Source organism: Typopeltis vanoorti, chromosome 21 (genome assembly GCF_054136105.1).
Source record: "Typopeltis vanoorti isolate ZY-2024b chromosome 21, IOZ_Tvanoo_1.0, whole genome shotgun sequence".
Lineage (NCBI taxonomy): Eukaryota > Metazoa > Arthropoda > Arachnida > Uropygi > Thelyphonidae > Typopeltis > Typopeltis vanoorti.
The window spans coordinates 22068049-22084398 of NC_143569.1; the positions used below are offsets into that span (position 1 = coordinate 22068049).

The following is a 16350-nucleotide window of genomic DNA, read 5'->3' on the forward strand; positions in this document are numbered from 1 at the left end:
CTAATGATTTAGGCAATATTAATATCTCCACATTTATGAAGAATTTGTCTTAGATATTTTAATAATCTTATGTAAACAGGAGCTGTCATTGTTGTTTCACCACGTTTTAGCATAGTTTTATTTACTCATCTCACAGTTAAAAAAATAGAAACATCTCATTTCCATCTAAACTACAAACACCTTTAAGACAAATACGTTCTGCCCTGGAAAAGATTCCATCGTTTCCAAATTATGAGCTATTATTGCTAATTAATCCAAAAAGCTAATCAAAACGAAGACCGTGTTATAAATACAGAATTGATATCTTTTATAATTGACGCCCTTTGATAATTTTGTAATCCCATTAGCGATAATTACTATGGAGTTAACCAAAAGTGCTAAAACATACTGTATATATCAGTCATGCGTTCCTAAAAAGCCAATGTTTGTGAAGATTAATCAAGAAAGAAAGAAAGAAGCTTGTGATAAAATCATTTACTAATTTCATAAACAACCACATTTATCATTATACCATTAAAATTCTCATAATTAATGTTACTTGATAGAGTTGTTTTTTGTTCAGTTTGCCTTAAAGATATGTTTCAAGATTCTCAGTGGCCAATTTGTTTCTAGCATTTAATTTCTTTTTAAATAAAGCATCGTTTATTTCATCTGAATATTAACTGTTTTCTGGAAAAGGCAAGTAATATTTGTTATAGAACATGATCTTAAACTATTTCTTTCTGTATAATACTCATATCTATACATCAATCAATTGTTTAATAGATAAATCTATACCTTGTGATTAGTTTCTTCGTTTAAGGTGGCACTGCTACTCGTATCGATGCCGGAGTCCTTTGTTTGTTGATCGGGCCATATGAGGTCTCCCCAGTATGGTTCTTTTCCATTATCTCGATTGAAGCGAACAGTTTTCTTGAGAGCTCTGTTGTTGCCGTGATCCCAAATATCACGATCATCAAATGGAACTCCTGATTCCCTTTGGGTGTAATTTTGTCTCAAACTGTCTCCTTCTTGTCTGTTCGTATATCGGTAGTTGTTCGGTTCTCCTAAGAATGAAAGTGAAATATTGTGAACGAGAAATAAAATTTCAGGATCATAGAGACTTAATTGAAGTAGCTAATATCAGAAGGAAATGAGAGTGCAAAGATTGTACAGTCCAACACATATCCCGAATTTGATTGCTATAGAATTCAGGTTCACCAACACAGATCCTGATGTGATCTCTATAGAATTAAAGTTCGATATTCCCTGTAAACCAGTGTTGCTCTGAACTCTATACCTTTCTGATTCGAAAGTTTCACACCCTTCTCTGAATTTTGATATTAATACTCTTTAAATGTTGAAAATCGTAACCGTCATCTTCCCTTCGTGATTAAGCCTCATGGTCTGTTCCGAATCTCACACTATCTCTCTAAAGGTCTTCCTCTATTCCATGTTTTCCTTTTGCTTCATAGTTGACGATTTTTCTTGTCTGTCGGTGTCATTCTATTAACATTGTTAATCTGTTTGTTTCTAAAATTAATTTCTAAAGTTGATTCGTGTTGCAGTTAAAATTTCTTTGGTTTCTTACCTGGTTTAGTGTAACGTCCTGTTCTTCTCAATAATTTAATTTCAGCTGATGTTATTCTTTGTTAGTTATTTTCATACCTTTAATTGTTCATATTTTACTTGCATTTAATATAAAAAAGTTTACCTAAAACAGTGAATTATTCTTAATCTTGTATTTCTTTGTACTAAAAATGATGTTGATTATCATTATTGTGCCTCTCATTTTGTTATTTTTATATTTTAGATGGTATTTCTTCAATGCAGTTATATTATAGCCATGATAATTAACATTATTAACTGTCTCAACTGGTTGGCTAATTTTTACGTTACTCCCACCCACTAAAGGCTGTAAATCTAAGTACATTAGAATTGTGGGTAGACTAAGGATGTTTTTCGATTTTTATTAATTTTTATATTTTTAATCATTTTACTTGGTCCACAAACCCTACTTTAGAGATCAAACATGGAACCTTTTCAAGCCATTTCAGGCCTTCAATAAGGGCAGCAGTGTTCTTACACCAGGCGATGAAATTCATCTACTACAATAAAAACAATAACACTCATTCATACGACGGCGGGATTTGAATCTACGGCCTTTTGGTTAGCGTATTATTTAATGGTTAGCGACATATTTAGAACTATTTTTATATTTCTTAATGGCTTCCTTCCTTTAAATACCATAGCTTTTGTTTTATAAAAAGATATTCTCATGCCATATTTGGCAACAATCTTGTTAAAGTTGTAGAGAGTTAATTGTAGTTCATCTTCTCTATTAGGAATTAAGATTTGGCCATCTGCATTTTATGATATAAGCATGTTACTACTAAACGAATTTAGTCGAATTAATTTTGAACGTATATACAACTAATGGCGTTCCATTTGCACAGTAGTTACATGCTGTCAGTTCCTTTATCTATTGCTGTTTACCTTACGTTACACTTTTATTTACTTTTATCCATTTTGTAGTTATATTAATTTCTCATCCTTCCAAAACGGGTTGAGTTCCGCGATCAGGGACTTGAGGCAATTTAATGTGACCGAGTAGGGGTAAATATACTATGTTTGTAGAACTGTGTATTCAAGGGACCGGTTTGTCTGTTCTGAAGAACGAAAACCCTCCGATTGCTGGAGAAAGCCCTCTACCCCTCCCCCCTATGAGACGATCTAACTCACCACTTAATTGAAAAGACTTCATAAAGGTTCTTCACCTAATAAAATTGATTCGAATCGTGATATTTTCAACCAAAGCACTTATCCATACCAACTGAGCTACGGAAGTTCTCTTAATGACTTTTACTGTTATGATGTTATTTTATAATTGGAGACACTTCAAGTTTAACTAATATTTCAAACACTTCATTTCTTTTTACTAGAACAAAGTCTTTTTCATGTTCTGTGAATGGGATCATTTTATGTATCAGTCTTTAAGTTGAATTATTATTATTATTTGACACCTCCAGGGAGTCCAAAGACTCATCGAGGGAGGGCACCTGCTCTACAACTCCGTCTCCACAATTCAATCACCAACTGACAGCAACTACACAAACGCCACCTACCGCCGACCACCACTATTATTTCCACAGACAGTCACAAACATCCATGCCCATGGCGAGATTCCAACCCGCGACCTTTTTTTGGCTGGAGAGCGGATACGCTGTCCATTCGGCCAACCAGGTTGGCAATATGTTTTATTCTTCAATTAAATATTTTTCCATATGGTTGCTTATGTTTCTTTTCATTTTTGCTGTATATATATTTGCATCAAAAATTTAATATAATTATTACTCTATAATCTGAACATTTTTGTTGATCCCCCTTTTAAAAAAAATTATTTAAAAAAAATTAGTAAGTTAAAATCACTTACTAGTGATTTTAACCATCACTAATAGGTGACTTTTCTTTAGAATTTCAGTTAATTCATCTAATGTTATGCTTTTTAATTTACTACGGTTATTTATTATGTTAAAAGAGGGAAAATATTATCATTCCATAACTATTCATAATAATTATTCTGTTCCTTTTTAGTGTATGTACCTGTGTGTGTGTATATATACACTGATTGGAAAGAAGTCGGACACCCATGGACAAGGTGTATCTTGCCATGTAACGAGCCACATGTTTGCATCTCGTATTAATTGGAGAAATATGATGCTCCCCAAATCAGTGCAACTGTGTCCGGGTGAAATAGCTGCGAGAAGAGAACTGACTGAGTTTTGAAGGCGGTATTGTAATAGGATGCCGTGTTGCATACCTATCTGTTCAGCAAATTGTTGTCAAATTGGATCATACCAGTTCAACCATCAATGACACCACACTGAGATGAAAGCGCAGGGAGTCCGTTGCAAGTGTTACTCGCAGTGGACGACCTATCACACTCACCGAAGTTGACCGTAGGATGATACGAAGGATAATATGTAAAAAACCGTTATTTGTCGGCCGACACTGGGCATACTTTCCACAAAAATAAGATAGCGATCAATGGGAATTTTGGACCATTCTTCCTGTAGGCATATAATAAGGTTCTGGAGTGTTATGGGGAAAGCATCCCTTGACCTCACCTCACGCTCCAGTTCATCCTACTGATGTTCATTAGAGTTGAGATCAGGGTTCTGTGGAGGCCGGTCAAGTGTGGTGATGGTCATGTCCACAAATCACGCAGTAACAGCATCCTTATGACAAGATGCATTGTTTTGCTGAAGAAGACAATGACCAGTTCCATAGAAATGCCACAAAGTAGAAATCATTGCATTGTGCAGAATGGTCATATACCATTCGGAGTTCAATGTTCGTGGCACCACAAACAGAGGTCCGAGGCAAAACCAGGAAAAACATGATCATATCATCACACAGCCACCTCCTAATTTCAAAATTGGGGTTACGCACTCTGGTAAGAGACGTTCACTGGGTATCTGCCACACCCATACCCGTCCGTTTGATTCGTCGCTCCATACCACATCTTTCCAAGCTTCCACATCCCACTGCATACTGAAGATAACGCTGAATGTTGGTTCTGGTAATGCGAGGCTTGCATATTCCAGGTCCTACTATGGAAACCCATGTTGTAAGCCTCGGTTCTGAATGTTTTTGTGTAGATTCGTGTTCCAGTCGATGCCCAGAACCAGATCCGCATTCAACGTATCGACCGACGAATTCCCATTTTTACATATTAACCTTCGTAGCACCTCATGGTCAAGTTCAGTAAGTGTGGTGGGTCGTCCACTGCGAGTAGCACTTGCAATTGACTCCCTCAGTTTGGCATCACTGTCGCGTTGGGATGGCCCAATTTCTCAACAGTCTGCCGAACAGATATACCTGCAACATGCATTCTATCACAACACCTCTTTCAAACTTTGTCAATTCTCTTCTTACAGCCATTTCACTCGGAGACAGTTGCACTGACTCGAGAGCATCATATTCCTCCAATTTATACTGGCTACAAACGCGTGACTCGTTACACGGCAGGATGCACCTTGTTTATGGCGTGTCTTTTCCCTTTTAGTTCCGGCGTTTAGTTTAGTTTCAGTAGTGTCAAAAGATAATAACTTTCTGTAAACTTCATTTTTCTTTTTTATTATTATTTCTATATGGTCCTTCCAGTTTCTGATTTCTCTTTTTCTGCCACTTTTTCCAGTCTTTGGCCACTTTCTTTATTATACTACATATATTTTTCCATTCTATTTAATATTTTTCATTTATTTGTATTTCAAGAATTCTCTCCTAATTTTCTTTGGTGCAGTTTCTTAATATTTCTCTCTTCTTCACCCATTTTCTAAATAATTCCAGCAACTGCATAATGATCCTTTTCAATGTGGTCTTCTGTAAACTCTGATATATGTTTATTCCATTCTTTATTTTATTATTTCTTATTATGTAATCAGTAATATATTCGTGGGCCTCTAACTTGATTTCGTACTCCATTATTTCTCAGTTACAGTTTTTAATTGGTTTGAAGTATTCAAATGATAAACATATGCTAGTTTAAGCGTCAAAGTACAAAAAAATGGTCAGCTGTGTTTTAACAGCGAAATATAAACCTTAGGAAATAAACATCGGAAGTAAGTTGGACTAGATAGAGACATGATCAGTTAAGACAGTTACTCACCTATTATTACAAGGAAGATGAGTGTCCCTGAGCATCGTAAAATGTCAGCGATGATTCACCACACATTAGTAAAAAAAGCTCTGTTTTGAGGAGGAAATTTATCGTATAACTAAGATCAGAATTATAATATTCATATTCTAATCCGTTCATGTTACTCAATATTTTCTTCCTAGCTAGCTCACTTTGAAATTTTAAATTCTGCGCCAAGTAATCTGATAGAAAGTTTTGTTTTCCATTTGAAGCCAGTAACTCCAAGAGGCAATTCACTGCAAATCACTACAAGTAGAAACTTCTTCTGGATAAACCTTTAAAAGATTCTGGTTATGTTATTCTGTAATGACTGAAGTTCTTTATTGTGTGCTTTGTTGGCTGTTTGGCGACAGAAGCAGTCTCATTTTTGAAGCTCTCACAAATGTAATTGACTGGAATAGCCTTAACAAAAAATACAAATAAATAAATCAAGATTTTATTTTTATCATTTCTTTTTTCATGATGCTCGCATCGATGTCTGCTGCCAAGAGTTGTATTATAGCAGCTATATTTGTTTCTGGACTTTCTCTTACTTGGCATAATAAAGCCTGTGCCAAATGGCTCTTTGCTTTTATTGCATAATCACCTTATTCTTTTTTCGTCTTCGTTTTTAACGCATATACTGTATGCCCTGTATTTAATACAGCACACACACATTGAGTCACGGTTTTATCCTTTCTTTCATTGCTAGCCTATTTACATCGTTTGTGAATTTAATATTTTGATTATGCATTCCTGTTCCATGGTTCCTTTATATTTCCGTTTCTGTGTATTACTACTTGCTGTGCTTTAAAGACAGTTTAAACAAAAATCATGTAAATCTTTAAACACCTGTGTTAAATATTACAGGAATGGTAGATAGTGATATTCTTTATTTAGTCATGTGACCAAATAAAAAAACGAAAACATTGACATGGCGCCATCTTTAACTGCCAAAATCATATTTACTCTATGCTTTTGTTTGTATATTCAATTGCCAAAACATTAGAGATAGGGGTGATCGGGGTACCCAAACCGAACCCAGACAGAAAATAGGAAAACATCCGGGCTTCCTAACAGCGTATCGCAATCGTTGAACATGAGCGAATGTGGCGATCTTAACGAATTTGATTATAGACATAGTATCAGCGCAAGACAGGTAGGTAATTCTATTGCCTGAGTGTTAAGAACCCTAGGGCTCTTGAGAGCAACCGTATCAAGGGTCTACCGCGAATATACCATCAACGGACTTACCGGCGCCATGCGAGTAAGTGGTAACCGACTTCACGCCATTGATGATGGGGGTCGACGTTGACTGTCCACGTTCTTACAGACCAACCTCGAGACAACGGCAGCACAAAACACATCCAGTTTAAATGTCGGCGATCCAAACAGCGTCAGCGAGCGAACGATACGGTGTACCCTGCAAACCATGGATTACGAGAGCCGACGCCCTAATCGTATACCACTGTAAACTGCTCGTCATCGAGCATTGCGCCCTGCCTGGTGTCGGGACTCTCAAAACAGGACCTCTGCAGTGTGGACCAGAGTCGTGTGGTCGGATGAATCCCGTTATCAGCTGTTCTGCCTGACGGGTAGGTGTGGGTGCGGCGTCAGTAGCAGGAGGCCAAGGCCTCGTCCTGCCAGGTTGGCTCTGTTTAGGAAAGTGGCGGCTCTGTGGTTTGGGGAGCCTTTCATGTGACACGTTAAGTTCCTTAGTGTGTCTGGAAAGTTCTAACGCTGCGAGCTACCAAAATGTGCTGGCTGATCATCTACACACTTTCATGGCCTTCGTGCATCCTGCAGCCGATGGTCTGTTTCAGCAGGACACTGCGCCGTCCTACTATCCACCTGGTCTTCAAGGTTCCCGGATTGAAATTCGATCGACTCTCTCTATGGGATGTCGTAGAGCGAGATATCAGATTCATGTATCCGGGACCGAACGTCTAAAATGCAGTTGTGTATAATGCTGCGATAGTCATGGCTGTATTTTACCTCCGGCATCTGGTGCAGTCAATGCCTCAGAGTGCAGGCAGTTATTTTGAGAAGGATCAACACGCTATTAGATAGGTATCTCTAATGTAATTTGTACATGCAGTGTACTACTGATTAGCCAGTTTATCAGAGATGTCATTGTATACCGAATTAAACTGCCATGAGCCTTCTCTTTCTCTCTTCAGAACATCCTGTACGTCTGGGCCTGGTTTTTTTTTCAAGATCCTAGAAAGGCTCACCAGGTATTCTACACCATCAGATTTGCTAATGACGGAACCCTGTGACACATTTTTGTCATGTGATGAAACATTTCGTTTCATCACATGCCAAAGACCCTCAGTAGCATTGATTTGCTGGAGGAAATCAATTCATTAAGTTAAAGTCATTATCATTCCTGCAACCACGTGACTTGTGACATGACCTGTTAAATAACATGGAGTATATCAACAAACAAATTCTGTCAAATCAACTTAATTGGTATAGTTTATTGGCGATGATGTATACATCCCGTGTATCATTTAGCCTCACTCATCTGATATGAAGGGGCCCATGGAATTTCAAGACAGCATTCACTATACTGTAGTGACGAGAATCCGAAAACACTCACTGGCTGTCTTATACAATCAGATTTGCTAACGACGGGTCGTGTGACAAACATCCGAAAAACTGTTGCGCCTGTATATCTTAGCAGGATAACTGTAGCCTAGTTACGCTTTACCTATCCGTATTGTTCTTGCTGTCACCTCATTCCAAAGAAGAAATAATCAGTTTATTGCTTATCGGCTTTCATTATTGTGATCAGTAATGATGATCCGTGATTTCGTTGTAATTGCCATATCTTTGTCCTTTCGTAGTCATGAAATAACAGCAACCGAGGTTCATTACTCCATTTGACCTTTCTTCAGTCCGCTAGGGTTCAGTGATGTTCCTTCTCCTATCTTAACTGTGCGTATTTGTTTTCTTGTGTAGGAGAGGTATCTGAATGGTGATAATTGTTATAAATCATTTGGGACAGCATCCTTTGTGGTGTTCGTTCAGATAAATTTCCCGTAGTCTCCGTGTTGCATCACCCATTTGTTTGATCTGTCATACATAACACGTCTGCTGGACTTCAATCCTGCTAATCCATTGTCTGCCTCTCGCAGTGAGAGGCTACGATCCCATGCATGATATTAACTCGATGTCCGTTTATTGTACCATTCCTGGAATATCTGAAAAACTGTTGCGCCTGCGTATCCTAGCAAGGTCACGGTAGCTTGGATGTGATTTGTCTATCACTGTTGTTCCTATTTCCTATTATCAACCCTTCTCAAAGTCTTCCAAATCATGAACTCTCTTTCTCTCTCTCTCTCTGTGTGTGTGTGTGTGTGTGTGTGTGAGAGAGAGAGAGAGAGAGAGAGAGAGAGAGACACGCTCGATCGCGCGCGAGCGAGCACCCTTGAAAAACAGATGCTTGTTCAGGAGGCCATCTATTTGCATATATAACAGCAGGGTGCTTACCACATATGGTTAATCACGTACTACTGATGAATTTCATTTATCATGAGGATGACTGTGGTCTCTGTAAGTATATTCATAAAAAAAAATAACAGAATATAATCAGAAATATATAAAAATAGTTATACAGTTAAGATGATGTTAATAAGTTTTTGGCGCCTCACACGTCTGCCTTGAGAGAGAGAAGAGAGACCAAGATTTGCCCTTTACAATTTTCGTAGGACCTCCCTAAGTGCTTTAACTAGACCCATCAAGAGCCTTTTGTGAAACAGAGCTTAACATTAAAACTGATGTTACTCCCATTTCGTAAGAAGTTGGGGCTTCATATTCGAAGATAGTCGTCCGTTCACGTCTTGAATTTCTTTAAAGAATGTCGTAAAGTTAAAGCGTTATACAAGCGACTTTAATTCCATTCTTTTTTGTTTCAGTAACTGCTGAAGACTTTCTTTTACACACGTACATAAAAAAGAAAGAATAATCCTATCATTTCATTCTTTGTAAATGTGTCCAGTACTGTAGACTCTCTTTCTCCGAAATCTTAGCTTAATTTTTTTTCTTCTTCTCTGAAGACAAATTTAATGCAACTTAGCACTGAATTTAGAAACAAATAATTTCTTGTCAACAATTGACAGGCGCTTAAAACACTGTGAAATTGGTCATTACATGATAATGACACGCCATATGCAAAATATTTTTATGTAATCCAGGAAAAGTTGTAAACCTATTGTACATTTAGCACTGTGGGCGGGCAAAGTTTTTTTTTTTTTTTCATTTTTAGAAAGGAAGACCTTAGTTCTAGTCGCCGACTAGAGGACCTTTTTCTAAGCCTTTCTTGTACCATTTCCTGAGTTCATCGGTCACTGGCAAGCGGGTTTTTCGTTCCGTAATATACATATATGTTTTAACTTCCTAACTTAACTTCTCCTTGCAGAGGAAGTTAAGTGTCGATTAAGTTTCCCTTTTCAAAGTGGATACTTAACTGAAACAACACATGAACATCTAGAAGGTTGTATATATTTGGCTTAGTGTAAAGAAAACAAAAGGATCATAAAACAGAGACGAGTGCAGTTCGTTAATTTGTCCAGAACTACAACTGATCCCCCTTTCCATTCCATTATCCCTTGCATGTTAGGCTCAATGGCTCATCACGGCAAGGTAATTTCGTGTGTTTGAAACCTAATTTATGCTTTGATAGGTGGTCAGTCCTGTTGGCATAGTTTTGTATGTCAGTCAATTGCCCGTGTTCTTCTGGCTGGTTTGACTCTTTTGCAGGATCAAAAACCAAAGTTTTCTTGAGGGGAAACCCTTCTTCCTCGGTATGAGACTGACTATCTAATCTTCATTTGAAAGGTTCTGATTAATGTTCTTTGCTTCTTAGACGGGATTTGAACACAGATCAACCAACGGGCGTCGTCGAAACTAACTGACTTACGGAGGCTCAGCTGATACCCATTCTTTAATCATTTTGTAATAGTTTGTAATAGTTGTAGCATTGTGTGTGTATATATATATATATATATATATATATATATATATGAATACCACGATTTAAAACCTTACGGGAATCTAATGTCCAATATGAAATATCACAAATTTAGTATTTCAGTACATTTTAACTTTCAGTTATTCAGTAATAAACAAAACTTTTGCATACAGCGGCTCTTCTGTGTGTATGAAAATTACTCTTTTATTTGCTTCAATTAACGGTTGCGTTTCATATCTCCAGCGATTCCCGTTCGATTTGTTTGGCGTGTATTAATCGACGCGCCTTCAACGGCAATTCATGACTGTTTTATTTTCTTATCTAATTTCAATAAATAGACAGCTGAAAGCACTAGATGTGGCGAGCGGTAATAGGAAAAAGCTAGTGTCTGATTTTTTGAAACTATTGCATAGAGAACGAGAGGCAGCCAGAGAGAGAGAGAGAGAGAAGAGGAGTGAGTAGAGCATTTTCATGAATCCCTGTTGTTCTAGTTTGCAATAATTTTCGTCGTATCATCTTACAACTGCAATAAAATTTTTTGAAAATAAATTTTAAATATTGTTCCTCCAGATCGGGAGAAGTATTGTTTCTTCTCTGCATTCCACACGGATAATTCCTCAAAATTTTGTTCCGATTCAAAATTCTGATTTTACTCATCATTAACCCGATTTCATCATTCGCTGGTTTATGGAATGTTTTGTCCATTTTCATGCAATATCTTTGTCATTAATAACTCATTGCGAGAGTAGTAATAACTACCTTAATCTGCAACAATAGCGGACCGAACTGTACTACCACGGTCAAAGAGCTCTCTTTTTCAACACTTATTCAACTACTGATGTTCTGTCAGGTCTCTACGCAAAACACTTATGTAACTAGTCATCAATTTCGAGTTTTTAATAGTCTCTTGCTAAAGATTGTCGCACTTGAATCTCGATGTAGGCCTTCACTTCAAGGGTAGTGTTCTTATCGTCTATTCTGCAAAAACACTGTTCATAGTTTGATGATCAAGATCGTCTGGAATTAATAGAATTAATGCAACTCAGCAGATTTGGGACGAATTCTAAAAAAGGCATGTTCTCAGGATTTGCAAAATTATCGATACATGGACAGGACAGTATTCCTGCTTGACTTCAAGCATCGGTATGACTTTAAGTAAGCTTACATAGGAGACCAGTAATAACAGCGAAGAAAAGGCCATTCACCCCATTATTCGTTCATGATTATCTTGTGAGTTTCATTCGCATGATGAGGTGTATCAATTACTGTTAAGTTTACCAATATGAATTCAATTGGCTTCATAGATTCATATGGGCTGGAAAGCACATATGAATATATGAAGACGAGTTAATGACACACTAATTGAATCCGGTGATGTTGAAAGTTTTGACAAATCAAATTTTATTAGAATTCTAATAAAAGTATTAGGTCAAATTACTTCATAAGTGAGAAATATTTAATAGAAAAATGGGATAATTTGGAATTCGAGATTCTTCCAAAATCTAAAGCTCCAATTCTCCTTCCTCCTTCTCTCTCTCTCTCTCTCTCTCTCTCTCTCTCTCTCTCTCTCCCTCCCTCCCTCCATTCCCTCTACTATTTCTCTCTGAATGTGGTCTTTTTCGACTATAAACAAGATTTCTAAATATAGCTTTCTACACCGCTAACTTCATGACGTCATCTATTATGGACGTATTTCGCGACGTCATCGACCACGGTTTGTGTGTATAGTTGCTTCATTTATAGTTTCGGAGAAAGCTAGCTAGCGTGCAGAGTATTTTCAGAAATAGTCTGTCATTACGATAACAACTTCCACCCACATATCTGAACCAAGGTTTTTAACACTCCCCTTTTTAGCCGAACTTATGCACTTTACTTCACGATCGCAAACAAATGTCTAGCAGAATTTAGAGCCAAACCCAAGTGTAGGAGATCTTTCGGATGTTTGTTGTCCAAAATTATCGATACGTTTAGTTATATTACTGCAGATGTAACCAATAATAACTTCAGTAACTGAATACCATATAATAGCGACTTCACTTGAGTACTAAAAGTTTTTATAAATTATCTAAAGGTGGTAACATATCATTATTAAAATACTGTCCTACGATAAATAGATTAGGTGATTATCACAAACGCGCACACCATAGAACGTTGAACGCCATAAAATAGTGGGTGCCTTCAAGGTGTTCGCAAAACTATTTCTGGGAGTCCTTTAGTGTAGAACATTATATCTCCTGTAGCATGCACCAGGGATAAGGAACAAGTGACACGTATATTAGTTCTATGTTATATTAGTTATATATATATATATATATATATATATATATATTTCAAAGGAGCCCTCATTAAATGTATTTGACAAGATAATCATCACTATTAAAGGTGATGATTATCATTCATATTACCACTGTTTGCTCCCATTATATCCTTAATCATCTAAACTTGTGTCTGTTGTATTTTTATTCGTTTAAAGACTAAAAGGTATAAATAACTTTTTTCTATGCCTTTCAACCTGAAAAAAATTTCTGGGTTTTTAATTACATAACTGAGTAAAATAGATATTAAAACTAATTCGATTATACGCTCTAATACTGAAAAGGATTACGGGTACAAAATTTCCTGCTGCATCTTCGTACTCTTTCTTCTGTGCACATGGGTAGAAAGTGCACTAAACATTCGAAAATGATGAAGGTCGAACTTTCAACTGATTTCCAGAAAGTTATGGATAGAGTTCTGCATACTCCATAGATGATTTATTTATCTTATTTATTTTATTTAAAGTAGAAACTTTGAAGTAATAAAAGTCCGAATTGATTACGCAAGAATTTCTTCTTTATTCAGTTTTCACCAAATGAAGGTTGAATATAGATAATAAAAATGATGGGCGAAACCTTCTTAATTCTAGTAAAGTTGGCAGTTTCCCAGTTGTAGTATCAAAAAAGGATGTTTTACTTTATATATTATTACATATCATATGAAAATGTTTTTTTTTTTTCATACGATAAACGTTATTCCACTGAAAGTGCAACTGTTTAATGCTGAAATACCTTTAAGATATCTTGGTAATCTAAACTGCATGACTGAGTTGTTTAGAAATGTGTGAAGCTATTCAGCGCTCCCAAAATGGCAATTTATGACTGACGGAGAGTACAAATTTGAATACATGGGGAAACTAATACAACATATTACGTATTTATTGTATTAAATGGGCAATCACACGCATTCAAACAATTCCTTGCATTGAATTCATCTATGGCACAGTAATTTTTATTACTGCGTTGTAATTAATTTTATTTAATTATTTTCTTCTACTCTTTCTATCAATCCAAAGCTTACAGAGTCTGAGGAACAAACAAATATCTCCATAGTTTTCTACTCTACAGCCGTTAAAATGATATTGTTTATGCCTTCATTTTAGTCAAGAGAAGAACACAGGACTGGATAGATGAAAATGGGATACTGTATGGGGACAACATGGTTTTGTGAAGGGTAGATCATGCCTTAGTAACTTGCTTACGTTTTATAACACAGTGACGGCTGAACTGGATAAGGGTAATGGGTTTACAGTGATTCTGCTGGACCTTGCCAAGGCCTTTGACAGGATACCACATGGAACTCTAATCACTAAATTGGAGCAGATGGGGATGGATATAGGGTTGGTGAGATGGAGAGGAGAGTGATTGATGGAGAGATACCAGAGAGTGGTTTATTCAGGAGTAGAGTCCAAAAGACGGCTTGTGACTAGTGGTGTGCCGCAGGGTTCTGTTCTTGGACCACTACTTTTCAATTTGTTCATTAACGATATAGGAAAGGATCTGAGAGGAAGTGTTCACTTGTTTGCTGATGACGCAAAGTTGGGTAGAGCAATTGTGAGTGCACAGGATGTCAAAATTTTTCAGGATGATTTGGATAGTTTGGAGGACTGGGCTAGGAAACATGGATGTCAATTTAATGTGGCAAAGTATAAGGTTATGCATTTTGGAGGGAAACGATTAGCAGCAGTATATCACATTGGTGGAACCGTACTCCCGGAGATTGATGAGGCAAGGGATTTGGGAGTGTTAGTGGATAGGGAGTTGAAGTTTAGGGGACACATTGCAAAAATGGCCAGATCAGCTCATCAAATCACTTGGTTGCTGAAAAATACTTTAACAAGCAGAGACAAACAAGTTATTGTTCCTCTATATCGAGCCTTGATAAAACCCCCATCTAGACTACTCTGCCCAGATATGGGCGCCAAGGTTTCTTCTTGATGGGGCGGAGGTGGAGAGGATCCAGAGACGAGTGACCAAGATGATAGCAGGTCTATGGAATGAACCTTATGAGAACAGGTTGAAGATTTGTGGGTTGCAAAAATTGGTTGATAGGTAGGTGGAAAAGGGGTGATATGATTGAGACATTCAAATTACTGAAGGGTTTCTATAGGATTAATCCAGAAGATATTTTTCAGAATAGGACTGGTGGTGGGAGGACTAGGGGTCATACATGGAAGCTGGGCAAGAATGTGGTTAGCAAGGGTGTTAGAACTAGGTTTTTTACTTCGAGAGTGGTGAATGAGTGGAATAAGCTGCCAGAGTCTGTTGTGGGTGCTATGACCGTGAATGAGTTCAAGGCGAGGTATGATAAATACTGTGTGAATGTCGAATAGTTGTTCTTGACATGATGTTAGGGCCTCCCTCGATGAGTCTGTCAACTCCTTGGAGTTGCCCGAGATAATAATAATAATAATAATAATAATAATAATAATAATAATAATAATTATGAGTGCTGCCATGGAAAGTCATAAACCTAGGTGGTAGTTGACCTTCATCGCCCGTTAAAACACCATCACAATTTTGCTTATTGGGGAATTGAAATGACTAATGCCATGTTTAGTTACCAGAGCATGGTTTCAGGCTTCTGTCCCCCACCTTCTAAGATGAGAGAAGCTCTGTAGATCTGCTAACAGTATAGTAGACTGGCTACCATATAGCGTATGAGACTGAATTTCGCGGACGTGTTTAGGTGGCTTCTTGATCAGCTGGCGCATAATCCCGGTAACGTATACACTGCCAGGTCATGCCTAAAGGGAGATTATTTAGTGGTATGCGCGGGTGGGGGGAGGGGTACTGTCGTGACCACGTTATGCTTGAAAGATTGTATTTTGTATGGAAGACGTGTCTGTCTCCTCCCACTGCATGCTCTTAACACTAACATAATAATCAAATCAGACATTGCGTCGCTTTTTCAAAATACGGTTAAAATAAGCCACTCTTACATTTTCTTCAAAAATTAAAAAAAAAACAAAAAAAAAAGGAATTTTACTGTGAAATTTCTCCCAGGTTGACTTCAACAATATTAGCAGCATAAACACTAATTTCAGCTTTGTAAATCACACCTACCTACAGAGACATTCAATCCTTATCTCCTGTTTTTGGCCAAACTTCGGATTACTCCACGGCAACCAGAGTCCATCTTAACTGTCCAAACTACACTTTGTGTCATTCCCTCTACCAAAGGCGAGTTGGTAATTGTGCTTTTGTACAGTCTGACATTCCTTGCCAGAAGATACCAATTCTTGAATCTCCTCTTTTTGACCTTCTATGGCAGATATTTTTGTACCTCATAGTATCATTCATTTGCTTTCTACCGCTCCCACAGATGTGAAAATCAGTCAAACCTCTCTAAATTGTTATCCTTAAAGATTGATTTCTTCTAATCCAACTACTAAACAGGA

General features: G+C 37.3%; 1 protein-coding gene across 2 annotated transcripts in view; it reads right to left on the reverse strand.

Moving 5' to 3' along the window:
- LOC150094669 (regulating synaptic membrane exocytosis protein 2-like) overlaps window positions 1–16350 on the reverse strand; it is a 358944-nt gene that overhangs the window by 138460 nt on the left and 204134 nt on the right. For both annotated transcript variants that reach the window (XM_090410907.1, XM_090410908.1), the window contains exon 4: window positions 778–1046. In XM_090410907.1, coding sequence (XP_090267033.1) covers window positions 778–1046 — 269 coding nt within the window. The remainder of the gene's footprint in view (window positions 1–777; window positions 1047–16350) is intronic.